General features: G+C 40.1%; 2 protein-coding genes and 1 pseudogene across 2 annotated transcripts in view; all 3 read left to right on the top strand.

Moving 5' to 3' along the window:
• The window catches only part of LOC134328691 (NACHT, LRR and PYD domains-containing protein 3-like), a 1,194,473-nt pseudogene that overhangs the window by 906,689 nt on the left and 260,227 nt on the right, over positions 1-27,557 (top strand).
• On the top strand, positions 3,073-4,002 carry LOC134329509 (2-oxoglutarate receptor 1-like). The gene has a single exon (XM_063010795.1). The coding sequence runs from the start codon at positions 3,073-3,075 to the stop codon at positions 4,000-4,002; it is 930 nt and encodes a 309-aa protein (XP_062866865.1).
• The window catches only part of kpnb3 (karyopherin (importin) beta 3), a 38,463-nt gene continuing 16,678 nt past the window's right edge, over positions 5,773-27,557 (top strand). The window contains exons 1-12 of the mRNA XM_063009357.1: positions 5,773-5,880; positions 9,210-9,290; positions 15,899-16,091; positions 16,172-16,274; positions 19,103-19,199; positions 19,611-19,715; positions 19,811-19,933; positions 22,184-22,304; positions 22,814-22,901; positions 25,121-25,227; positions 25,604-25,728; positions 25,822-25,911. Of these exons, the coding sequence (XP_062865427.1) occupies positions 5,803-5,880; positions 9,210-9,290; positions 15,899-16,091; positions 16,172-16,274; positions 19,103-19,199; positions 19,611-19,715; positions 19,811-19,933; positions 22,184-22,304; positions 22,814-22,901; positions 25,121-25,227; positions 25,604-25,728; positions 25,822-25,911 (1,311 nt within the window). The 5' untranslated portion in view covers positions 5,773-5,802. The remainder of the gene's footprint in view (positions 5,881-9,209; positions 9,291-15,898; positions 16,092-16,171; positions 16,275-19,102; positions 19,200-19,610; positions 19,716-19,810; positions 19,934-22,183; positions 22,305-22,813; positions 22,902-25,120; positions 25,228-25,603; positions 25,729-25,821; positions 25,912-27,557) is intronic.

The following is a 27,557-nucleotide window of genomic DNA, read 5'->3' as shown; positions in this document are numbered from 1 at the left end:
GTCACATAGTTTTAGAACAAACCATTTTTGAGTTGCTGAGTGGAGTTCTGTTAGTAACATAGTTGACAGAACTTTTGCGGACATTAATAAATAAAGATATTTAAATTATTTAAAAGACAAACTCAATTAAAAAAAAAAATATTTTTCTTTAGTATTTAAACTAATAATTTTATTCATTATTTTGAAACCAAGGCCCCCTCAACTTAAAAAACGGACACAGCAAAAACTGTTCATTTAGGAACATCATGACAAATTTCAAGCTAAATGAAGCATAGGATGCACATCATGTTTTTGTGATATTACAACATGTTTTCCATTTATAGGTAAAATATGACATTTCTGAAGAAAATAGTTTAGTAGAATAAATTTAATTATTATCATTGGACATGGAATGTACCCCAAATTATAGGATGACTCATATATATATATATATGTATGGGCCATGTTACAAACATTCTGATTGGCTACATACAGTGTATCACAAAAGTGAGTACACCCCTCACATTTCTGCAGATATTTAAGTATATCTTTTCATGGGACAACACTGACAAAATGACACTTTGACGCAATGCAAAGTAGTCTGTGTGCAGCTTATATAACAGTGTAAATTTATTCTTCCCTCAAAATAACTCAATATACAGCCATTAATGTCTAAACCACCGGCAACAAAAGTGAGTACACCCCTAAGAGACTACACCCCTAAATGTCCAAATTGAGCACTGCTTGTCATTTTCCCTCCAAAATGTCATGTGACTCGTTAGTGTTACTAGGTCTCAGGTGTGCATAGGGAGCAGGTGTGTTCAATTTAGTAGTACAGCTCTCACACTCTCTCATACTGGTCACTGAAAGTTCCAACATGGCACCTCATGGCAAAGAACTCTCTGAGGATCTTAAAAGACGAATTGTTGCGCTACAAGAAGATTGCCAACACCCTGAAACTGAGCTGCAGCACAGTGGCCAAGATCATCCAGCGTTTTAAAAGAGCAGGGTCCACTCAGAACAGACCTCGCGTTGGTCGTCCAAAGAAGCCGAGTGCACGTGCTCAGCGTCACATCCAACTGCTGTCTTTGAAAGATAGGCGCAGGAGTGCTGTCAGCATTGCTGCAGAGATTGAAAAGGTGGGGGGTCAGCCTGTCAGTGCTCAGACCATACGCCGCACACTACATCAAATTGGTCTGCATAGCTGTCACCCCAGAAGGAAGCCTCTTCTGAAGTCTCTACACAAGAAACGGTGGTTTAGACATTAATGGCTGTATATTGAGTTATTTTGAGGGAAGAATAAATGTACACTGTTATATAAGCTGCACACAGACTACTTTTCATTGTGTCAAAGTGTCATTTTGTCAGTGTTGTCCCATGAAAAGATATACTTAAATATCTGCAGAAATGTGAGGGGTGTACTCACTTTTGTGATACACTGTATAATGCCAACAAAAATCATTATGTATGTACAGTGGTGCTTGAAAGTTTGTGAACCCTTTAGAATTTTCTATATTTCTGCATAAATATGACCTAAAACATCATCAGATTTTCACACAAGTCCTAAAAGTAGATAAAGAGAACCCAGTTAAACTAATGAGACCAAAATATTATACTCTGTCATTTATTTATTGAGGAAAATGATCCAATATTACATATTTGTGAGTGGCAAATCACAATAACTGCCCCCCCCCTGGAAGAATTTTAGCCCATTCCTCCGAACAGAACAGCTTCAACTCTGGGATGTTGGTGGGTTTCCTCACATTGACTGCTCGCTTCAGGTCCTTCCACAACATTTCCATTGGATTAAGGTCAGGACTTTGACTCGGCCATTCCAAAACATGAACTTTATTCTTCTTTAACCATTCTTTGGTAGAACGACTTGTGTGCTTAGGGTCGTTGTCTCGCTGCATGACCCACCTTCTCTTGAGATTCAGTTCATGGACAGATGTCCTGACATTTTCCTTAAGAATTCTCTGATATAATTCAGAATTCATTGTTCCGTCGATGATGGCAAGCCGTCCTGGCCCAGATGCAGCAAAACAGGCCCAAACCATGATACTACCACCACCGTGTTTCACAGATGGGATAAAGGTTCTTATGCTGGAATGCAGTGTTTTCCTTTCTCCGAACATAACGCTTTTCATAACATTCTTCCAGTAGCCTTCTGGCTTGTCCACGTGACCTGTAGCAAACTGCAGACGAGCAGCGATGTTCTTTTTGGAGAGCAGTGGCTTTCTCCTTGCAACCCTGCCATGCACACCATTGCTGGACTCATGAACGTTAACATTAGCCAATGTGAGAGAGGCCGTCAATTGCTCAGAAGTTACCCTGGGGTCCTTTGTGACCTCGCCGACTATTACACGCCTTGCTCTTGGAGTGATCTTTGTTGGTCGACCACTCTCGGGGAGGGTAACAGTGGTCTTGAATTCCCTCCATTTGTACACAATCTGTCTGACTGTGGATTGGTGGAGTCCAAACTCTTTAGAGATGGTTTTGTAACCTTTTCCAGTTTGAGGAGGATCAACAACTCTTTTTCTGAGGTCCTCGGGAATCTCCTTTGTTCGTGCCATGATACACTTCCACAAACATGTGTTGTGAAGATGTAATATTGGATCATTTTCCTTAATAAATAAATGACCGAGCATAATATTTTGGTCTCATTAGTTTATCTACTTTTAGGACTTGTGTGAAAATCTGATGATGTTTTAGGTCATATTTATGCAGAAATATAGATCATTCTAAAGGGTTCACAAATTTTCAAGCACCACTGTATATAACCAATTATGTACTTTCCTCTCCACCAATGCCGATCCCCGCTCTGATCGAAGAGAACAGAGCTAACCCACTCTCCCTCCGACACGCGTGCAGCAGCTGTATGCATCTCGTCACTTACGTACACCGTGACGAGTGCAATGCGGATCAGCGCTGTGTACGGAGAGACACACCCTGATCCGCGCGCCCTTTCCTCGTCTCTGTACAGACGCCGTCAATCAGCCGGCAGAGGTCGTAATTGCGTCAGTTACGGGTCCTGCTATTATATATAGTTCTAAATCTTTCTTTTTACTCTCTACCTCCACAGACTCGACAGACATGGCTACCTGCAATGACTCGAACGGCAGCAACTTTGAATACGCTGTGAAGCACTACTACCTACCAGTCATGTATAGTATCATTTTTACAGTAGGCGTACTGGGTAACCTGATTTCACTAATAGTCTACTTGGCTAAGGTCCGACCCTGGAGAACCAGCAGCATCATTATGGTGAACCTCGCCTCCACTGACCTCCTGTACATGTTGACCATGCCATTTCTGGTCTACTATTATTCCCTCAAGGCTTGGACGCTGGGCGAATTCATGTGTCAGCTCGTACGCTTGGGGTTCCACTTCAACCTCTACGCCAGCGTCTTCTTCCTCACTTGCCTGGCTGTGTTCCGTTACGTGGCTATCGTGCACCCGACGCAGGCGGCCAGGGTCCAGAAAAGACGATGGGGTATACTCGCGTGCGTTTTAACCTGGTCCGTGGCCGTTTCACTGATGGTGCCCATTTTCATCATGGATTTTACAGTCCAGGTGGACAACGTCACCCACTGCCTCGATCTGGCCAGCAACGACTTCCAAAAAGTGTGGTGGTATAGCTGGATGTTGACGGCGATAGGCTTCCTGCTACCCTTGGTAATCGTGTGCGTCTGTTACGCGCGCATAGCGACGGTCTTGGCTCAAGGCCCTCACATTCAGAGAAGCCACCGCGTAAGGGCGAGGAAGCTCATTGCGTTTATTATAATCTGCTTTGTGGTCTGCTTTCTTCCGTTCCATGTATTGAGAGCACTGAGAATATACACAAACAATGATGACTTCTGCACGATAAAGCAATGGGTACATGCGGCCTATATAATGTCAAGGCCAGTGGCAGTGCTCAACATTGTGTTCAACTTGGGTCTGTACACACTGGCAGGCGATCGCTTCAAGCAGAGATTTAGAAGTCTCTTTTTGCCAAGAAAAGGTGACCAGAGGAATCAATGACACTATTATAATAATAATATCTAAAGTATATTAACATAGCTTCATGTGATAATTCTGTACATTACTCTCACGCTACCAGGCTAAATCATTGTATTGGAGTTTCTGTTATTATGACTTATATAAAAAGTATTTTTTTTTTGCATATATGACTAAAAGACTGTGTTAAGTGACAACAATTTTCTGTATTTTATACTTCTACTTTTCTTTCTGCCTTTATCAGTTAAATAAAGATTTAAGACGGTTGATAAAGCACAGATTTCTTTTTTAAGGCACTTATTTTTCAATTAAAGAAGTAATAATAATTAAGAAAAGACAAGTGTATATAATACACTGCTAAAAAAAATAAGGTTCAACTTTAGGGATATCAATCTGCCCAGTTAGGAAGCATAAGCGATTGTGAGAGGCAACAGCAAGACAACCACCAAAAAGGGAATGGTTCTGCAGGTGGTGGCCACAGACAAATACGCTCTCCGTATCCTTCCTGACTGATTCTTCTCTAGTTTTGCGTTTTGCTAGTGTCCTTGTCACTACTGGTAGCACGAGGCGGTATCCGCAGCCCTCCAGAATGGCACAACCATACATGCGGTCGCAAGAAGGTTTGCTGTGTCTCCCAGCACAGTCTCAACAGCATGAAGGAGATGCCAGGACACAGGCCCTGGAAGGGCATCGACCCAGCAGCAGGGACCGGCTGCTTTGTAGTTCTACAATTACTGACTAGTCTATTTGTTTCTCTGCATGCTTTGTTAGCCCCCTTTCATGCTGTTCTTCAATGGTCAGGACCCCCACAGGACCACCACAGAGCAGGTGTTACTTAGGTGGTGGATCATTCTCAGCACTGCAGTGACACTGACATGGTGGTGGTGTGTTAGTGTGTGTTAAACTGAGAATAGTCCACAACCAAAAATAGATCCAGCCAACAGCGCCAAGATGACCGACTCAGACCAAACAGCAGCAATAGATGAGATGAGCGATCGCCTCTGACTTTACATCTACAAGGTGGACCGACTAGGTAGGAGTGTCTAATAGAGTGGACAGTGAGTGGACACGGTATTTAAAGACTCCAGCAGCGCTGCTGTGTCTGATCCACTCATACCAGCACAACACACACTAACACACCACCACCATGTCAGTGTCAATGCAGTGCTGAGAATGATCCACCGCCTAAATAATACCTGCTCTGTGGTGGTCCTGTGAGGGTCCTGACCATCGTAGAAGAGCATGAAAGGGAGCTAACAAAGCATGCCGAGAAACAGATGGACTACAGTCAGTAATTGTATATGGTAAGTGGAGCTGATAAAATGGACAGTGAGTGTAGAAACAAGGAGGTGGTTTTAATGTTATGGCTGATCAGTATAACATAATATATATTATATAATGGTAATTTAGTATCATTTAATTAAATAATAAGTCGTTTATTTTGTTGGTAAAGTTCACATTTAAAAAAAGCAACAAATATAGTTAAGTACCACATGCAGCACGAATTTAGGTGCAATTAGTACAAAAAAACATTTTTAGCATCAGGTTGATCTAAAATATGATTTATTTATATGTTATTTAACTTATTAACGTGTGTTTGTGCTTGATCTTTTATTTTATTTAATGAATTTCTGTATTTAATATTAGCATGCGTTCTGATGCTACTGCTGTCACAGCCACACACGTCATGTAAAATCCTGAGGTCACGGCTGAACTGAACTTCCTGCCCCGGTAGCAAAATCTAACGGCGGCAAAAAGTGACAGAACACGCGTTTATTTCGGCTCCTCCCTCCGTCAGCTGGTTTCTTTCTGGATCCTGCGGCAATGGCGGAGCGGCAGCAATTTTACATCTTACTGGGGAACCTGATGAGCCCTGACAATACCGTCAGGAAGCAATCAGAGGTACGAGCTACGTGTTTATATCGTTTCTTACTCGGTTATAACGTGCGCGCTGTGTTAGCTTAGCATAGCGGCTGTGGGGCGTTATAATCACGGTGTGCGTTCGGTCCACGTGGAGGCTGCAGCTACACTAAAGCTGTGGATAATCAGACATATATTATCTAACACGCTGGTTATAATCACATGAGCTGTCATACTGCTTAAAATACTACATTTTAAAGCAATCGCTGTTGTTTTTTCTTGCATTTTTACTAGGTAACGTTACTACGCAATAGTGTTATATAGTACTCAACACACAACTGCACTTAATAGTGGCATTTCTGCTACATTAGAGCAATTATAAAGCATTAAAGATACCAATCAATATATAAACGTGTTAATTCAGACACAGTTTAAACCGATCTAGACAAACCGGCTGATGTTTGATATGATGGGACTAGACTAGATGGCTAGCCGGTTAGCACTTGCACAGTGTTCGCATTAATACACTACATAGCGAAAAGCCTTCCAAAATATTAAAAATGTGTGTGTTTTTTTTTTTAAATATATATAATATTAAATTCACAACAAGTATGTAATAACACTGGCAGACATTATTTGACGATAAAATGCTCAAAAGGAGCTACCGGCTGCTGTTTGATATGGATGGTTAGCCGGTTAGCACTGTCACACTGTTCGTATTAGAAAAAGCAAAAATGCGGCTAAAATATTAAAATGTGTGTTTTTTTTAATATATATAATATTAAATTCACAACAAGTTTGTTATAACACTCAGAGCAGACATTATTAAAGTATAAAATGCTCATAAAGAGCTAGCTTAGCCAAATAGCATCATCACTAAGGCCGTGTTTAGCATATAATGGTACGCTAATTAAAAAACGTTCAGGCGGTTATTGTATATCCCAGCTGTTTTTTATTTAGAAATGGTGTAATTTTGGATTTATTATTAAAAATAAGTCATTCTGGCTTTTGTTTTATCATTAATTTAACCGCCTGTTAGGAATAAATAATATTAGCCGGTTTTAGCTGACTTAACTTTTCAGTTAGCACCTACTGGTCAACACTTAGCATACATATATAATTAAAATATTAATACTTTTTACTCTTTCGTTGACCTTATAATAATTTTTATTGTAATTTTGTAGTTTTAGATAACGCTGTCATAAATTGTCCCAGTTCTCCTCATTATTTTGGGAAGTGGACATGTCCCAGTTAGTGCTGTGGTCATTATTTTATCAAATTAAACGTTGTTTTTATAAAATAAAGATAAAATAATCACTGAACATCCAAAACAAGTCCGATTTGTGTATTTAAAATGCAGTTTTTTGAAATTTTTACCTCACATTTTCTGTGTATTTCAGAATATCAATCTGTCCAGTTATGAAGCATGTAAGCGAATGTAAATCTCTAAATTTCGCCAACTTGGGTGCCAATAAAATTGACAAAAATTAGCGGTATTGATCTCTCTTCTTATCCTTCCTGGCTGTTTTGAAGTTCGGACAGACTAGGGAAGTTCCACCACTTGGGTGCCGGTACAGAGGAGAGCCTTGATGCTGATGCTCGTCTTCCTTGAGTTCTGGGTGGAGGATCAAGTCGAGCGAGACTCTAGTGGTACGGAGCGAGGTTTGATCAGACCTTTGAGGTAGCTTGGGTTCGTAGGCGAGCGTCAGTGTTATAAGGCAATGATGAGAACGCAGCAGTGGGGTGATGTGGTTGAAAACCAGGCGAGCAGCTGCATTTCGGATGAGTTGTAAGGGTTTAATAGTGGACATGGGAGCTCCTGCCAGGAGCGAGTTGCAGTCGTCCAACCGTGAGATTACAAGTGAGTGGACCAGCGAAATGGACGAATCTTCTTGATGTTGTAGAAGAGGAACCGACACGATCTTGTCATGTTGGCTACATTATGACAGAAGGTCAGCTGGTCATCCAGGACAACACCAAGGTTTCGTACATTATCAGATGGTCTGATCTGGGAGTCATCAGGAGAGATGACAAGGTCATCAGATCCTCAGAGCTCTTCTCGGTGCAGAACAATGCCCGCCAGTTTCTGGGTAACGGAGGCGTTCATGCCGTTGACGCCGTTGACTGTCTCTCACGTGCACCAGACCTGAATGCTATCGGGTACCTTTGGGAACCTTTGGCACTTTGTTTCATAGCATCTGACGTCGCCTAGTAGCGTCACAAACTGCCAACGAGCTTGCCAATGCCCTGATTCATTTCTAGGAGGAGATCCACCAGGACATTATCCACCGTCTCATCAGGGGCACTTTGAGTTGCCTTGATGAATCTCATGCAAATTGGATCAGTCAGGAGATCAATCGGTTGGAATCGGTCACATGATCGCTCTGTTTAATGCTTAGTGTTAGACCCCCTCATGATCATGGTTGGCAGCGATATAATTTTAATAACTGGACTGTGTCCTGGTGGATATTCTCCTACAAGACCTGGACCAGGGCATCAATAAGCTCCAGGACGGTCTGTGGCGCTACTTGGTCCCAGCGTCTGTCAATTGGATGCAGGTCTGGGAAACGTGATAGAAGGTCAATGGGGCATCAACGCCTTTGTTCTTCAGGAACTGCCTACATGTCGCTGTGCAGTGTCCTGCACCAGCAGAAGGTCTGACGATGGCTCTGAGGATTTCACCCTGCTATCTAAATCTATGGGTCTATGATCGTCCAAGGATCTGCCTCCCCAGATTATCATCACTGGTGTTCAAAAATATACACACCTGTAGCCTGCTGGATATTTCTCCTCCCATATCGGTCATTCAATATCGGTGCCCTTCTACGTCCCTGTCCAGCTCTTCTAGTGTAACGACCAATATCCTGGTATCTCCTTCTTGCTCGTTTTCAGATTGTAATACCAGTAATACCTTTTAATGCCTGCTAAGAACTATGACGTAGAGCTTGGGATCATGGTTTTTTTCTGGTGGGTTGCTGGGCCATACTCTATCTGATCGGGTACAGAGCTCAGCAATCCAGGAGGAGCTCTAGAGGAACCGCTGTTCCTTCGTGTGGAAAGGAGCCAATTAAGGTGGTTTGTGCTTCTAATCAGAAGGTATGGCCAACTGGAAGGTGACTCCAGGATAGACCCTGGTGGGATTTCATCTCCCGAGTGCCTATATGGGCGGTGGTGTACTGGGAGGGGATTTGTTTAACTGCCGCACATACATGAACAGGCCACATGCAGCTGGAGAACACCAGTATCACACCAGTGGTGCAGTACAGTGCAGTCGCGTGTGGTTCGAGACGGAGCCGAACTGATTCATGCCCTTATACGGAACGTGGGCGTTCAGTAGTGACGTGTACTTTTCTCGTTTACCTCATTTCTAGGAAACGTACGATACCATCCCCGGCCCGTCGAAGATCACGTTCTTGCTGGAGGCCGTCCGCGATGCAGCGGCCGCCGAGGAGGTACGCACAGACATTACGTGGCATTACGAGATTTTTTTACTTCTAAAACTAAAGCAATTCATTTTTCACCCACGGGAGACAGATTGAATTATTCTCACTGACCACGCTCACACGCACGTTTAATGTTATTTAGGTCCGTTTGAAAAAAAACAACAAACCTTCAAAGTAGAGCTAACAGCGAAGATAACCGGTTACAAAAGCAGCGACCGCTGTTATAGGCCGTGTGTGTGTCTTTAATACTCTGTTCACAGTGTCGATACAAGTGATTCAGGAGTCGACTCATTTTAAGCTTCTTTTCTCAGTCATCTCTCCGTGTTTACTGTTATAATAAATGATGCGGTTGTAAATAAACACCAAATACTACAGAACATTCTGTGTGACTCGCTTACATTATAAAGCTCAGGCTTAATTATACTGGTTATTACCACAGAGCGGGAGTCGACTCAGAGTCGTTTACGATTTACCGAGGTGAACCACGAATGTACAGTATGTGCTGATAGAATCGGCTCAGATGGGATCGGACTGTATTATCCTTTTAAAGTAAATATTTCAATCAGCAGCAACGTTAATTACGTGCGTTTATTAATGAACGTTAACGTTAGCTTGTCAGAAGCTTTCTCAATGATGTCTGTGCGGTGTTTTTTTTTGGTTTGTTTTTTTTACAATTAGTGATGGCAACCCAAGCAACTGTTCCACTGCACGATTTTACACTAAAAACTTACACTATTCCATAATGCTCCAGATTGCATCATTCTAAATAGGTATCGGTATCGGCGAGTACAAAAATACAAGTACTTGTACTCGTACTCGGTGGGGAAAAAATGGTATCGATGCATCCCTAACGTTAATGAAGTTATTTGAGCTTGTCAGAAGCTTTCTCAATGTTTTCTGTGCGGTGGTTGACGAAGGGGAGGGGGGCGGGCGATCGAGAGCCGAGTCTTGATCGCCGAGCGAACACCGAGTTGCTCCCGAGCCGGCAAATCTTAGCGCCGACCAGCCGCCGAGCGAAAATCGGGACAAAAATCGTGTAGTGTGAACCAGGCGTAAGGCAGCAATAGACACGGTATCGGATCTTTAGTATCGGAACCTTCGTTTGCGAGTACGAGTTAATGAGTGTCGGTGCTCATCCATCTCTAATTATTACTACTAATAATGAATACTTAATTATATTCCATCATCCGACTGGTTTGATTTGTGCACCTTATAGCGATTCGTGCATTATGTTCGAGTCAGGACTCGTATTTGATGTGTGATTAATGCGCCGTATCAGCTGGCAGAGGTGTTCCAAAAACATCTCCGACCTCTCTCCATCCGCCAACTTTCTGCGAGTTTTGAAAATGCGCGTTAAAAAAGCTGCATGGAAAAGCTCAAAATTCGAACAAAGACCCACATATTGCAAAAAAAAGTTTTCACGCTTGAACGAAACGTTCAAAGTTCGAATATCGCATCGCCGAGATGCGAAAAAAAGGGGACTCCCGATAGGGCTGTCGCGCTAACCGCAATTTTGAAATATCGCGGTATAGGGCATGCCAAGCAACCGCATCACCGCAATATTCACGTTTTTTCTTTCTTTCTTTCTTCTCTTCTCTTTTTTTTTTTTTTTTTGTTGTTGCAGGGTCCATCTTGTTTTATACGCTTACATTCGGGCGTAATAAATGTTAAATAAATTCATAATGAAAATGAGCTAAGGGCGACATTTTCCCGCAACCTGTTCTCATGCGTTGCTGCCGAGTGTCAGAGTTTGTGTTTTAAAATGTAAACAATCGCAACATGAATTATAGGCAAGTTTATTAATGATTAAACTGAGTTCACACTCGATAAATACTTGTAATTTAGACTATATTTAAACAGCCTCGGCGTACTAAAACACTTAATGACGGTTAATATGGCATTGCAGCCTGCAAATATTCTCTTGCTGGCTTGCTGGAATGATTTAAATGTATTTTTTCGTTGAATAAAAATGTATTGAAACGAATAATAACTTAAAATGTAGTTTATATTGTTATGTTAATTATACCTAATAAATAGATAGTTAATAGTGGCGCGATAACCGGGCTAGATTTGCTCTGCTCTGTGTATTAGTGTAACATCGGTAACGCCGGGAACATCACTACCCCACTCAGATCCTCTCTAAACCACATCAGGTGAACGTGTTGGTTCTTCTAGCGCGCATGATAACGCAGGTTTAAACTCTTACAGACTTTATTCTATTTTTTTTTTTACCATATTTTGATTAGATGTGCGTTTTACATATTTAGCCTAAACTCTTTTTTTTTTTTTTTTCGTTTCACAGTGTATATCTATCCTAGGCTAGAAGCTTAATTTAAACCTTTTTTTTAATAGAGAAAAGACGCGCATCTCTGCTCTGTTCTGTATTTAACACTAAACACGCATTTCATCGCTCTTAAAGCCGTCTCATCTTTGTCATCATAAAGCAATAATATACTGAATCATAGCCTAACAATAAAGCTTGTTTATATAGCTCTAAAATCCAGATCAATTAAGTAATAATAAAAAAAAAAAAATGGCATTATCACCGCATACCCCGATACCGATCCCGATTACTAATTTTGATCCCGATCCGATACCGAGTCTCAAACCGATACTTGTATTTTCTAGATATTGTCTAGATAAGAACTGGATAATACTGTTCACACAGTGCACACTTCAAGTACATTACAGTTATTCAGATTAATCCAGTGTACATGTTTAAGAACCGAATAGCTCTGCAGTGCTGAAGGGAAAAATGCTGCATCCAAGCTATTAGCTTAATGTTTTTGTATTTTTACAAAATCAATCAAAATGAGTGAGATAATTACAGTTTTACTTTAAACTTTACATTCGAAGAAAACAAATCTGTTTAATGCAGTGATGCACTAAAAATGAACAGAAATCTGTGTAGCAGCTTAACTTGAATATAAGAAAAAAATAAATAAATGGAAAGGCTCTTTTGTTATGAAGGAAAGCCCGTTCTTAAAGTGCTTGTATCGTGACAGTGGTTTGACCGTTTGGGGCTTCCATAGTGCATGGACTAGCGTGCCTGGCTCTAGCTGTCGGCTATTCGGTACCGTAACAGAAGAAGTTAATAAAGTGTTCTGCTCCCGACAATATGTGAATATAGCGCGTATTTATTTCTTTATTAAACGAGCGCATCACTACGTTGTTTCGTAAACCGGTGTGATCCTCGACTCGCACGCCGTATAAACAGTCAAATTCGACAGTAATGGACGCGGCTCTGCTCCCACCGCCTCGTGAAGCGCTCACAGTGCAGACGTCACACTTCGCTGTGGACTTGTTTCACTTTCCAATTCAAACTGTTCCCACACGGCGGACGTGCTGACGTAAAACAGAAGATCGGGATTAGTAAAGCCGATTCCGATCAGTTAAAAAACGCCTTGATCGGTCCCGATCTTTGAGATCGGATCGGGACATCCCTAATATAGATATTAGGGCCGTTAAGCAAAATTTAAACCGTTATGCACATTTTTATTGCCAGAACCATTTCTAGATGCAACACCAGTGGTGTAACTAGGAGCTCATGGGCCGCAGTTAAAAAAAAAAAGTGAGGTGAGTGGTTGAGTTCATGTCGTGGAGGACCCCAGAAACCCCCCCCTCCTTTCCCTGGGTCGTGGTGCTTAAGCTTTCTGGCTAACCCAGAAATTAACAAAACACAGACATGATTATTTCATAGATGTATTAAGAAAAGCTTTTAATACTGTGTTGTGCAGAAACAAGACTGGGAATATTGTTCTACATTACCATTTAAACACCTATAAACATCTAAAACAATCAAGTTACCAGACATTATATATATGTTATTGACTAGCTATAAAAAGTAGAGATGGGACGATCGATCGGCTATGAATCGGTATCGGCCGATTTTTAATCAAAATATGCTATCGGCGATCGGTCGATATCTCCTAAAAGTAGCCGATCCGATCGTGTGATATATAAAGATCACGTTAAGCTTAACAGCTCAGTGGATCGATCCAGACGCCAACCATCGCATCACCATTCATCAACCATCGTACAGAAACCACAGTGAAAGCTCTTCATGACCTAAAATAACATCATTAACGTTGTGCATCGTACATACGATGTAATTTTGATGATTGTAATATTTACTTTAAAAAGATAATTCAACCCGGTCACATCTGAGTCGATTCTATCAGCACGTTATATAAACTCCTGGTTCACTTTGGTAAATCGTAAGCGGTTCTTACTTGTGATGTACAGGGGTTGGACAAAATAACTGAAACACCTGGTTTTAGACCACAATAATTTATTAGTATGGTGTAGGGCCTCCTTTTGCGGCCAATACAGCGTCAATTGGTCTTGGAAATGACATATACAAGTCCTGCACAGTGGTCAGAGGGATTTTAAGCCATTCTTCTTGCAGGATAGTGGCCAGGTCACTACGTGATGCTGGTGGAAGAAAATGTTTCCTGACTCGCTTCTCCAAAACACCCCAAAGTGGCTCAATAATATTTAGATCTGGTGACTGTGCAGGCCATGGGAGATGTTCAACTTCACTTTCATGTTCATCAAACCAATCTTTCACCAGTCTTGCTGTGTGTATTGGTGCATTGTCATCCTGATACACGGCACCGCCATTGGATGCACATGGTCCTCCAGAATGGTTCGGTAGTCCTTGGCAGTGACGCGCCCATCTAGCACAAGTATTGGGCCAAGGGAATGCCATGATATGGCAGCCCAAACCATCACTGATCCACCCCCATGCTTCACTCTGGGCATGCAACAGTCTGGGTGGTACGCTTCTTTGGGGCTTCTCCACACCGTAACTCTCCCGGATGTGGGGAAAACAGTAAAGGTGGACTCATCAGAGAACAATACATGTTTCACATTGTCCACAGCCCAAGATTTGCGCTCCTTGCACCATTGAAACCGACGTTTGGCATCGGCACGAGTGACCAAAGGTTTGGCTATAGCAGCCCGGCCGTGTATATTGACCCTGTGGAGCTCCCGACGGACAGTTCTGGTGGAAACAGGAGAGTCGAGGTGCACATTTAATTCTGCCGTGATTTGGGCAGCCGTGGTTTTATGTTTTTTGGATACAATCCGGGTTAGCACCCGAACATCCCTTTCAGACAGCTTCCTCTTGCGTCCACAGTTAATCCTGTTAGATGTGGTCTGTCCTTCTTGGTGGTATGCTGACATTACCCTGGATACCGTGGCTCTTGATACATCACAAAGACTTGCTGTCTTGGTCACAGATGCGCCAGCAAGACGTGCACCAACAATTTGTCCTCTTTTGAACTCTGGTATGTCACCCATAATGTTGTGTGCATTGCAATATTTTGAGCAAAACTGTGCTCTTACCCTGCTAATTGAACCTTCACACTCTGCTCTTACTGGTGCAATGTGCAATTAATGAAGATTGGCCACCAGACTGGTCCAATTTAGCCATGAAACCTCCCACACTAAAATGACAGGTGTTTCAGTTATTTTGTCCAACCCCTGTAGATGAGAACAGAAAACGTTTCAGAGCCAATCAGAGGCAAAAGTTTATTCATTAGCAAATTCGTTAGTTCAGGATCATCTGCTGAACTTTTAGCTCCTTAGACGGAACGAGTCTGACTCGGTTACAGATCTGTGGTAATAGCAGTTTAATGAAGCTTTTTAATGAAGCTTTTTAATGTAAGAGTCACACAAAATGTTCTGTAGTAGCTGGTGTTTATTTAAAACCACGACATTTAATTAACAACAGTAAACACGGAGAGATAACTGAGAAGAGAAACTTACGCTTGGCGTAAAATGAATCGACTCATGAATCAATGAATCACTTATAGCGATACTGGAACAAAGCGTCTCTTCTAAAGGCACAAACACACGCACAAACACGCGCGCTGCTCCGGTTTATCTTCACTGTGAGGCTCTTTTTAAGTTTATTTATTTTATTTACTGCTCAACCCCCCCGATCGCAATCGGCTATCGGCCGATGTCCCTGAAAGGAGATCGCAGATCGGAATCGGTGCCAAAAACCCCGATCGGCACATCTCTAATAAAAAGTGTTAATTAATACAGTCCATGTAAACGCTTAGTCCATATAAATATCAGATACGAATGTGTTTTTAAACAACTACAAACATCACAAATATAAATCATGTTTATAACCATGTGATAGAATAACCTGAATAAACTGTAGAGATGAAACATCACGCAGTTTCACTTCGGTCTCACACAGTACCGGAGGGGAGGAGGCGGAGCTACACGGTTTTGATGGACAGCTCTGGCAGCCAATGGAAATACTCGTTACAGAGATTGCGTGATTTCATTCATCTTTTCATCAACACGTAAAAATAGTGAAAACCGCTAAAAGTAGTTTTTCATCGGACAGCGACGATAATTTATTACTTTTTCTGAGAAACTTACGCTTCACGTAAAATGAATCGGCTCCTGAATCACTTATATCGATACTGTGAACAGAGCGTCTCTCTTAAAGGCACGCACACACACGTCCTATAACAGCGGTCACCGGTTATCTTCACTGTTAGACCTATTTTTAAGGTTTTTTCGGACTGAACTGGATAACATTAAACCTGTGTGTGTGTGTGTGGTCAGTTAGACTAATGAAACATGGTTCACAGGTCCGGCAGATGGCGGCCGTTCTGCTGCGCCGGCTCCTGTCCTCGTCGTTCGAAGAGGTCTACCCGAACCTGACCGTAGACATACAGACGGCGGTCAGAACGGAACTACTCGCCAGCATCCAGCTGGACGCATCGCCCAGTATCCGTAAAAAGGTCTGCGACGTGGCTGCCGAGCTCTCCCGCAATCTCCTCGGTGAGTTCTTCTCAGACGAGCGTATAATCTAATAAATGTGATTGATTATTTATTTATTTATATATTTTTCCTCCCCCAAGACGACGACGGAAACAACCAGTGGCCTGAGATTCTCAAGTTCCTGTTCGACTCGGTTAACTCTCAGAACACTGCTCTGCGGGAGGCCGCGCTGCACATCTTCTGGTGAGATGTTCGTCACGCTCGTTTCAAAATGTTCAACCTTTTAAGTGCCAAGCATTTTCATCAAACTTCAAACTGAGGTAGTACCACAGGCTTATATGGAGATGAAGAAATGACAAGTATAAATAAATAAATGCTCAAACAAGTAGATTATTATATTAATAAATAAATGATTAAGTACATTTTTTTCGCCGAAGTAGGGCATATTAAATTATTTCTACATTTTAAAACATTTGTTTGGTCTTTTTTTTTTTTTTTTTTTTTTTTTTTTGCATTTGGTCTACATTCATTTATTTACTTTTATTTATTTTCATATTTCTACTTTTCTGTATTCCTTTTTAAATTTATTTTTGTATTTCTGTTTCTTTTTTGTTTATTTCTGTATTTCCATTCTTATTGCTGTTATGTATTTCTACCTCAGTATCTCAATTTCTTTATTTCTATTTAATTTTTAAATGTATTTCTATTTTTTGTTTCTGTTATTTCTACTTTTATTTTTCTATTTCTGCATTTCTTTTGTAATTTATTTCTGTATTTCCATATTTACTTATTTTTTATTTGTTTATTTTTATTTTTCTGTTTGTACATGCATGCATTTCTGTAAATAAATGTAGAAATACAGAAAAATAAAAGTAGACAGAAATAAATAAATGTAGAAATACAGAAAAATAAAATTAAAAATACAGAAATAAATAAATGTAGAAATACAGAAAAATAAAATTAAAAATACAGAAATAAATAAATGTAGAAGTACAGAAAAATTAAAGTAGACATGTAGAAATTCATGAAAAATAAAAATGTAAAATACAGAAATAAATAAATGTAGAAATACAGAAAAATAAAATGTAAAAATACAGAAATAAATAAGTGTAGAAATACAGAAAAATAAAAGTAGACAGAAATAAATAAATGTAGAAATACAGAAAATAAAAGTAGACATACAGAAATAAATCAATGTAAAAATACAGAAAGAAATAAAAGTAGAAATACAGAAAAATAAAATGTAAAAATACAGAAATAAATCAATGTAGAAATACAGAAAAATAAAATGTAAAAATTCTGAAATAAGTAAAAGTAGAAATACAGAAAAATAAAATGTAAAAATACAGAAATAAATAAAAGTAGAAATACAGAAATGTAGAAATACAGAAAAATAAAAGTAGAAATTCAGAAATAAATAATACATGTAGAAATACAGAAATAATGTAGAAATACAGAAATAATGTAAAAATACAGAAATAATGTAGAAATACAGAAAATTTAAAAATACAGAAATAATGTAAAAATACAGAAATTATGTAAAAATACAGAAACAATGTAGAAATACAGAAACAATGTAAAAATACAGAAATAATGTAAAAATACAGAAATAATGTAAAAATACAGAAATAATGTTAAAATACAGAAATAATGTAAAAATACAGAAATAATGTAAAAATACAGAAATAATGTAGAAATACAGAAATAATGTAGAAATACAGAAATAATGTAGAAATACAGAAATAATGTAAAAATACAGAAATAATGTAAAAATACAGAAATAATGTAAAAATACAGAAATAATGTAGAAATACAGAAATAATGTAGAAATACAGAAATAATGTAAAAATACAGAAATAATGTAAAAATACAGAAACAATGTAAAAATACAGAAATAATGTTAAAATACAGAAATAATGTTAAAATACAGAAATAATGTAAAAATACAGAAATAATGTTAAAATACAGAAATAATGTAAAAATACAGAAATAATGTAAAAATACAGAAATAATGTAAAAATGTAGAAATACAGAAATAATGTAGAAATACAGAAATAATGTAAAAATACAGAAATAATGTAGTAATACAGAAATAATGTAAAAATACAGAAATAATGTAAAAATACAGACTATTAAATGTAGTACACGAATGAATGTAGAAATACAAATTTAGAAAATGTAGAAATACAGAAATGAAAAGGATAAAATACAGGAACAAATCAGAAAAGTGAGTGTATAAAATACCAAAATAAATGTAGATACAGAAAGTAAATACAGTAAATACAGAAAAATAAAATGTAGAAATACAGAAAAATAAAATGTAAAAATACAGAAATAAATAAATGTGGAAATAAATAAATAAAGGTAGATATACAGATAAAAAATAATAAATGTAGAAATACAGAAATAATGTAAAAATACAGACTATTAAATGTAGTACACGGATGAACGTAGAAAAACTTTAAAAAAATGTAGAAATACAGAAATTAAAAGTTTAAAATACAGGAACAAATCAGAAAAGTGAGTGTAAAAAAAATACCATAATAATTGTAGAAGTATGGAAATAGACCACATGTCTTAGATGTTGTGTAAAATGTAGAAATACATAACAATAATGACTTGAGTGTTTTTTTTATTTATTAAAGTATTTATTTGTGCGTTTGTTTATTTATACATCGTGTCTCTGTAGCGTTGTGTAATTCCACATGTAACCACCAGTTGGCAGCAGAACGACACGTTGATTTTCCCATAACGCACGTTGATGGACACTTTTGATTAAATTGTCTTGTGTGTGGCAGTAATTAGTAACTCGGACTTTATTTTAATTTCTAAAAAAAGTTTTATATATGAAGGTAAGTTGCAGAAATTCAATTTAATAGTAATTTAAAATCATCATCAGTTCGGCTGTACCACCGATTAAATTGATTGCAAGGGGCGTTCACATACGGATTGGTTTTGTCTTTAAGTGCCTGTTAAAATGAGTTTATTTAATTATCATTATTTTGCTCTGCGACCCTTTTATTTATTTATTTATTTTTGTTTTTATTTACACATTTTGTTTTTCTTTGCAGGAATTTCCCAGGAATATTTGGCAACCAGCAGCAACATTATATGGAGGTTATAAAGCGCATGTTGGTGCAGTGCATGCAGGACCAGGAGAACCCGCAGGTTAGTGTGACCCTGACCGCGTGTCTGCTCGGTTTAAGATGGGGTTCTGATACGTTCCGATAAACCCGTCATATATATACTGTATATGTCACGAGGGCGGCTCGGTGGGTAGCACGGTCACCTCACGGCAAGGAGGTCCAGGGGTCAAATCCCAGGCGGAGCGGTCTGGGTCCTCTGATGTGTGGAGTTTGCATGTTCTCCCCATGTCTGTGTGGGTTTCCTCAGTCAGGTTAATTGGAGATACTTAAGAAATGCCCATAAAGGTGAAATATTTGGCAACCCTAGTTGTAAAGTCTTTAAACCTTTGACCTGCCACTACTACTAATAGGCAATTTTAAGCTTAGCAGTCGACTGATCTGGTTCTAATACAGCCTGGTCCTAACACTGCCTGTTTTTTAATCCACCCTACAGATCCGAACCCTGGCCGCACGCGCCACCGCGTCCTTCATCCTGGCCAACGAGAGCAACACCCCTCTGCTTAAACATTTCTCAGATCTGCTGCCCGGGATCCTCCAGGTAACGGCGCTCTCGCACGCCTTCACTTTTTATCTATATAAGTCAGTACTGGTAAGAAATAGCGTTTAATTAAACGCCGGGTTGACCGTGTTCAGGCGGTGAACGAATCCTGTTACCAAAGCGACGACTCGGTGCTGAAGTCTCTGGTGGAAATCGCCGACACCGCCCCGAAATACCTGAGGCCGAACCTGGAGGCGACGCTGCAGCTCTGTCTCAAGGTACGAACACGTTTTATGTTGGACTCATCCTCGCTGGTTCCATTGGCACCAGCGCTACGACTGTCCGGATGAGTGTGATGTTTGTAACACGGCCCTTAAACCACATTTTGATAAAAAATCGTCCGATACCGATTCGTAGCCGATCGATCGTCCCATCTCTAATATACAGTGTATCACAAAAGTGAGTACACCCCTCACATTTCTGCAGATATTTAAGTATATCTTTTCATGGGACAACACTGACAAAATGACACTGACACAATGAAAAGTAGTCTGTGTGCAGCTTATATAACAGTGTACATTTATTCTTCCCTCAAAATAACTCGATATACAGCCATTAATGTCTAAACCAGTGTTGTCACGTAGCCGGATGGCAGAGCTGAGATTCGATACGATACGATACGATGCATTCGAAATCCCAGCTCTGGTGTGCCAGCGTATTTTACCTCTGCGCCACCTGAGCGGCATAATATGTTATTTTTTATTTTTTTTTTTTTAACGTAGTGAGTAGGGCTGGGCGATATATCGAGATTTTATAAAATATCGATATATTTTCATACGCGATATAAGATAAGACAATATCGCATATATCGATATAGATGTTACGTTTCAGTTAGATCCGACAGTTCGTCTTTCTCTTCTCCCAGTTTGTCTCTGCACATGTTCACCTGCCCCGCCCCTCTCCCTCACTGCCCCGCCCCTCTCCCTCACTGAACACAACTCGCCCCTCCCCACCGCTTCACCAGTAATTCCTGCAGGCAGCGATAGCATGGAGACGGATAAAGACACGACAGAAGCTATCGAAGAGGAGCTGCTTACTAAAAAGAAAAATAATGCCTCTTTTTGGAATTATTTGGAGACGGTTCGAATTCGAAGAGTCAGATGAGCAGCAGAATAATGTATTCTGTAGAGAACGTCGAAAACAAGTCCAGATAAAAGGTTCCAGCTCCGTGTACCTTCATTCGTTTTTCACTTCAAATCCCAAAGTTAAAAAACAAGAAAACGAGTCGTTATTCGTTTCAAAAACCAACACAAGCGCATGCACGCGCTGACATGTACGTATTTACTTCACATTAAGTGTTGAGAAAGTAATAATAACGTAGCGGTGCGTCTCCTGTTGTTCTGACTCTTGTGTTTGTATATGTGATGTGCATATATTTGCTCTATCTGTAAAAACAAACATTATGGGGGGTGATTTCTGTACTGGATGTTGTACGTGGTCGTGTTAGTTTATACTGGACGATCGCCCGACGTCCGACACGTCATTCATTTATTTATTTATCTTCTATTATAGTATTTCTTGTTGTCGGCCAGTAAACAACCAAACATTATTAAATTGCATGAACTAACTCTGCAGTAAACAAGGAGCAAACAGCAATTAAACAACAAATAAAGCTGTTAAATAATAATAAAGTGCATGAAGCAGAACGCTGATTAAAATACATTAAATGTTGTAATAGTTACACAGTAACATGAACGATTAGTTCTGCCTGGATTACAGAACTGAGTTCTATACAGTAAAAGAAAATATTAATGTAAATGTTAATGTTGTGGCGACATATACATAAAATAATGTATAAAGTCCAAACATAACGAGGGGTTTACTTTAACGGGGCTTTACTTTTAATGTCGCACAAGCTCAGCCGGAAACCGTGTCATTCCGACATCTTCCCTACACACTCGCTCCCTGCGCCCTATAGTGCACTTAACATTCTTAAAGGGCCAGACAATATATTTGTAATTCACGTTAGACAACAGGAGATGCCTTAGAAAACAACTCTTGTTTTTCTTAGAATAGCTCTTTTTTTTTTTTTAAGGAAAAATAATTCTTGTGTGAAGCTTCCCCAGCATGAATATTAATAAAAGTGCCTGTAAAAAAATTGGAACATGTAGCTTTGTCTCAGAAGTGTCTTTTTGTTATTACCTTATGGGATAAAAAAATATCGAGATATATATCGTATATCGCCATTCAGAAAAAAATATCGAGATATAATTTTTGATCCATATCGCCCAGCCCTAGTAGTGAGTGATCAGTTCTCATTTAAAACGAATACAAATCGGAGCAGGTGACTCTTTCATCCCTGCCTATTCAATTTTAGCTGGCATGTGAAGGGTTGAATCACAGAACCCCCAAATTGTCGTCCTCTGTCTTTCTTAGAGTGTGACCTAAAGTTGGGTCACTGCATGATCCCTGCTATGAAAGTGAGATTTAAGAAATGGTCCTTCTTCGTTTTTGTTTCTTGCTTTCAGCTGTGCGCCGATACGAACCTAACGAACATGCAGAGGCAGCTGGCTCTGGAGGTTATCGTCACCCTGTCGGAGACGGCCGCCGCCATGCTGAGGAAACACACCGCCATCGTGGCTCAGAGTGGTAAGCCATCCATTGGGGACGGGTCAGGACTGCAGGCGGGCCGGTCCAGCACCCGTACCCTTCTTCCTTGTGTTGTTGAAAAATGCGTGGATGTCTTGAAGGCAGCACTTGCTGCTCTAAGATCTCGATGTACTTTTCTGCATTAATGCTGCCATCACAGAAGTGTTAATGACCTTCACCAAGGGCACCGACACGCCCCATACCATGACAGACCCTGGCTTTTGGACTCGTTCCTCATAGCAGTCTGTACGGTCCTTTTCGTCCTCGCTGATTTATCTGACCACAATACGCGTTTTTACTGTGTGACGGTCCATCCTGGATGCCCCCGAGCCCAGAGAAATCGACGCCGCTTCTGGACGTGGTTTACATAAGGCTATTGTAGAGCTTGATAAAGGTTTGATAAAGTAATCCCTCACCCATGTGGTTATATCAGCTAGTGTTGAGTGATTTTGTACCAAACCATGATTGTTCAGCTTTTCACATGAACTTCTTTGTTTTGTTTGTCTCAGTTCCTCAGATGTTATCCATGATGGTGGACCTGGAGGAGGACGAGGATTGGGCGTTGGCGGACGAACTGGAAGACGACGACTTTGACAGGTGAACTCTCGCTTTGCGTCCCCGTTCCTAGGCTGCGGATGGTTGGATGGATTATAAATGAAATTGTACACTGAGCACATTTGTTCTGCTGAAAGGGGAGATGGGTGCAACACATTTTGTAAGACGTGGTACAAGAGCGTCTTACAGCCGTGATGTTATTCGCGATAACACACGACCTCAAGTGCTGTATTGCTTTTATACAAGGGAGGTAAGAACAAGAAGAAGGAGGCAAGAACCTCCGAAGGAAAAAAAAAAAAGCTAAAAAACCTCTCGCGCGCACACCAAAGGATTATGGGTGATAACAGCACTTTTAGGAGCTGCTAACTGAGCTACTAAGCTAACTGTTCGCGTCACAAACACATTCATGTGTACTACATAGTGCACTAGATAGTGTATCGGATCACGGATTTAGGTTCCCTACATAGTGCACTAGAAAGTATAACTAGATGATGATTTGTGTTTCTTACATAGTGCACTAAATAGTGTATTACATAATTAATGTTCCCTACATAGTGCAGTAGATTGTATATTACATAATTATGTTCCCTACATAGTGCACTAGATTGTATATTACATAATTAATGTTCCCTACATAGTGCACTAAATAGTGTATTACATAATTAATGTTCCCTACATAGTGCACTAGATTGTGTATTACATAATTATGTTCCCTACATAGTGCACTAGAAAGTATAACTAGATGATGATTTGTGTTTCTTACATAGTTCACTAAATAGTGTATTACATAATTAATGTTCCCTACATAGTGCACTAGATTGTATATTACATAATTATGTTCCCTACATAGTGCACTAGATTGTGTATCAGATCACGGATTTATGTTCCCTACATAGTGCACTAGATTGTGTATCAGATCACGGATTTATGTTCCCTACATAGTGCACTAGATTGTGTATCAAATAACACATTCATGTTTACTACATAGTGCACTAGATTGTGTATCGGATCACGGATTTATGTTCCCTACATAGTGCACTAGATTGTATATCAAATAACACATTTATGTTTACTACATAGTGCACTAGATTGTGTATCAGATCACGGATTTATGTTCCCTACACAGTGCACTAGATTGTATATCAAATAACGGATTTATGTTCCCTACATAGTGCACTAGATTGTATATCAGATCACGGATTTATGTTCCCTACATAGTGCACTTGAAAGTATAACTAGATGATTTGTGTTTCTTACATAGTGCACTAAATAGTGTATTACATAATTAGTTATGTTCCCTACATAGTGCACTAAATTGTATATTACATAATTATGTTCCCTACATAGTGCACTAAATTGTATATTACATAATTATGTTCCCTACATAGTGCACTAGATAGTGAATTAGACAATTGGTTATGTTCCCTACATAGCGCACTAGGGGGTGAATTAGACAATTGGTTATGTTCCCTACATAGTGCACTAGATTGTATATCAGATCACGGATTTATGTTCCCTACACAGTGCACTAGATTGTGTATCAGATAACGGATTTATGTTCCCTACACAGTACACTAGATTGTATATCAGATCACGGATTTATGTTCCCTACACAGTGCGCTAGATTGTGTATCAGATAACGGATTTATGTTCCCTACATAGTGCACTAGATTGTGTATCAGATAACGGATTCATGTTCCCTACACAGTGCACTAGATTGTGTATCAGATAACGGATTTATGTTCCCTACATAGTGCACTAGATTGTGTATCAGATCACGGATTTATGTTCCCTACACAGTGCACTAGATTGTGTATCAGATCACGGATTTATGTTCCCTACATAGTGCACTAGATTGTGTATCAGATCACGGATTTATGTTCCCTACATAGTGCACTAGATTGTATATCAGATCACGGATTTATGTTCCCTACACAGTGCACTAGATTGTATATCAGATAACGGATTTATGTTCACTACATAGTGCACTAGATTGTATATCAGATAACGGATTTATGTTCACTACATAGTGCACTAGATTGTATATCAGATAACGTGTTTAAAACGCGATCGGGAATAAACGTCCGTGTCGCCCGCGTGCGCGCTTGTGTGCGTGAAGCCCGTCGTTACTGGCGACGCGTCAGCGGAGTGACACGGTTGTGGTGTGAGAAGGTTAGGACGCTCCTCGACCAATCGGATCGTAAGGTCGGGACGAACTGTTGTATAATAATGAGTGAATAACGAGGTGCCCTCTTCCACAGCAACGCGGTGGCGGGCGAGAGCGCTCTGGACAGAATCGCGTGTGGCCTGGGAGGGAAGATCATGCTGCCCATGATCAAACAACACATCATGCAGATGCTGCAGAACCGTGAGTGTGTTTACATTCAAACTGCTTAGTGCAAAGATTCGGGTCTGTCTCAATACCTAGTGAGCCGCCTTGCTGCCTGCTGCCTACCTGATCAGCTGCCTTAGTAGTTAGGCGCCCCCTAGCAGGCACGATTGGCTGGTGGGAGGGAAAAGACCAGACTAGTGAAGGGGCGGGGTCTTCGACGCAGTGTAAGGACCCTGGTTACCATCCTGAGGTGCTTGTACACAGGCGCTCGGCGTGTGACTCTCCGTAAGTGGGACTGGCCTCGTCAAAGTGCGGGCGCACGAGAAGCGCTCGGCGGAGGGCGGATATTACACCAGCCCCCCCCACAAGTATAAACACACACGCAAGTTTCATTTTCGATCGTGTTCCGCAGAGGACTGGAGGTACAGGCACGCCGGCCTCATGGCTCTGTCCGCCATCGGCGAGGGCTGCCATCAGCAGATGGAGCTGATCCTAAACGAGATCGTCAGCTTCGTTCTTATCTTCTGTCAGGATCCTGTGAGTAGAACCGCTTCTAACCAGCTTAACAGATCCAATGCGGACACGTGTTGGTGATTTATACTTTAATTACTCTCGTACTTTCTTCTTTAGCATCCCAGAGTCCGATACGCAGCTTGTAACGCTGTCGGTCAGATGGCCACAGATTTCGCTCCGACCTTCCAGAAGAAATTCCACGACAAGGTACCGTTGGGGGTCGACACTAATTCTGACCTATTAAATCCTGACTGGTATTAATTTACTGTTTATTTGATATTTTATGTGGAAATGAGCAAGCAGATCAGCCGTACAAGCAAAAATTTAATAGGAAACCTTCGGGGTCAGTTTTATGTCGGGTCATCTAGGAGCGGGGACCGTCCACGTCGACTTTAGTCATAGCCACAGGGCACAGGGGATCACGGCTGTAGGGATTTGTGATCAGGGACGTCTGGATGTTGTCGTTCTGGCGTTCACATATAACCGCTCAGTAGGGCTGGGTATCGCCACTAATCTCCTGGATCGATTCGATTCGATTTCGATTCAACACATTTAGGCATATTTGAGTTACATTAACAGGTTTTGTTTAAATATGTAAAGAATTCGTATTTAAAATACTATCTAGTGCACTATGTAGGGAACCTAAATCCGTTATCTGATACACAATCTAGTGCACTGTGTAGGGAACATAAATCCGTTATCTGATATACAATCTAGTGCACTATGTGGGGAACATAAATCCGTTATCTGACATACAATCTAGTGCACTATGTAGGGAACATAAATCCGTTATCTGATACACAATCTAGTGCACTATGTAGGGAACATAAATCCGTTATCTGATATACAATCTAGTGCACTATGTAGGGAACGTAAATCCGTTATCTGATATACAATCTAGTGCTCTATGTAGGGAACATAAATCCGTTATCTGATATACAACTTGGTGCACTATGTAGGGAACATAATTAATTATGTAATACACTATCTAGTGCACTATGTAGTGAACATAAATCCGTTATGTGATATACAATCTAGTGCACTGTGTAGGGAACATAAATCCGTGATCTGATATACAATCTAGTGCACTATGTAGGGAACGTAAATCCGTTATCTGATACACAATCTAGTGCACTATGTAGGGAACATAAATCCGTTATCTGATACACAATCTAGTGCACTATGTAGGGAACATAAATCTAGTGCACTGTGTAGGGAACATAAATCTGTTATCTGATATACAATCTAGTGCACTGTGTAGGGAACATAAATCCGTTATCTGATATACAATCTAGTGCACTGTGTAGGGAACATAAATCCGTTATCTGATTTTCAATCTAATGCACTATGTAGGGAACGTAAATCCGTTATCTGATATACAACTTAGTGCACTATGTAGGGAACATAAATCCGTTATCTGATATACAATCTAGTGCACTGTGTAGGGAACATAAATCCGTTATCTGACATACAATCTAGTGCACTATGTAGGGAACATAAATCCATGATCTGATATACAATCTAGTGCACTATGTAGGGAACATAAGTCCGTTATCTGATACACAATCTAGTGCACTATGTAGGGAACATAAATCCGTTATCTGATATACAATCTAGTGCACTATGTAGGGAACGTAAATCCGTTATCTGATATACAACTTAGTGCACTATGTAGGGAACATAAATCCGTTATCTGATACACAATCTAGTGCACTGTGTAGGGAACATAAATCCGTTATCTGATATACAATCTAGTGCACTATGTAGGGAACGTAAATCCGTTATCTGATATACAACTTAGTGCACTATGTAGGGAACATAAATCCGTTATCTGATATACAATCTAGTGCACT

The sequence above is a fragment of the Trichomycterus rosablanca genome, chromosome 15, assembly GCF_030014385.1.
Source record: "Trichomycterus rosablanca isolate fTriRos1 chromosome 15, fTriRos1.hap1, whole genome shotgun sequence".
NCBI classification, from domain to species: Eukaryota; Metazoa; Chordata; class Actinopteri; order Siluriformes; family Trichomycteridae; genus Trichomycterus; species Trichomycterus rosablanca.
The sequence above is the reverse complement of the archived record's forward strand: the minus strand, read 5'-3'. Positions and strand labels throughout refer to the sequence as shown.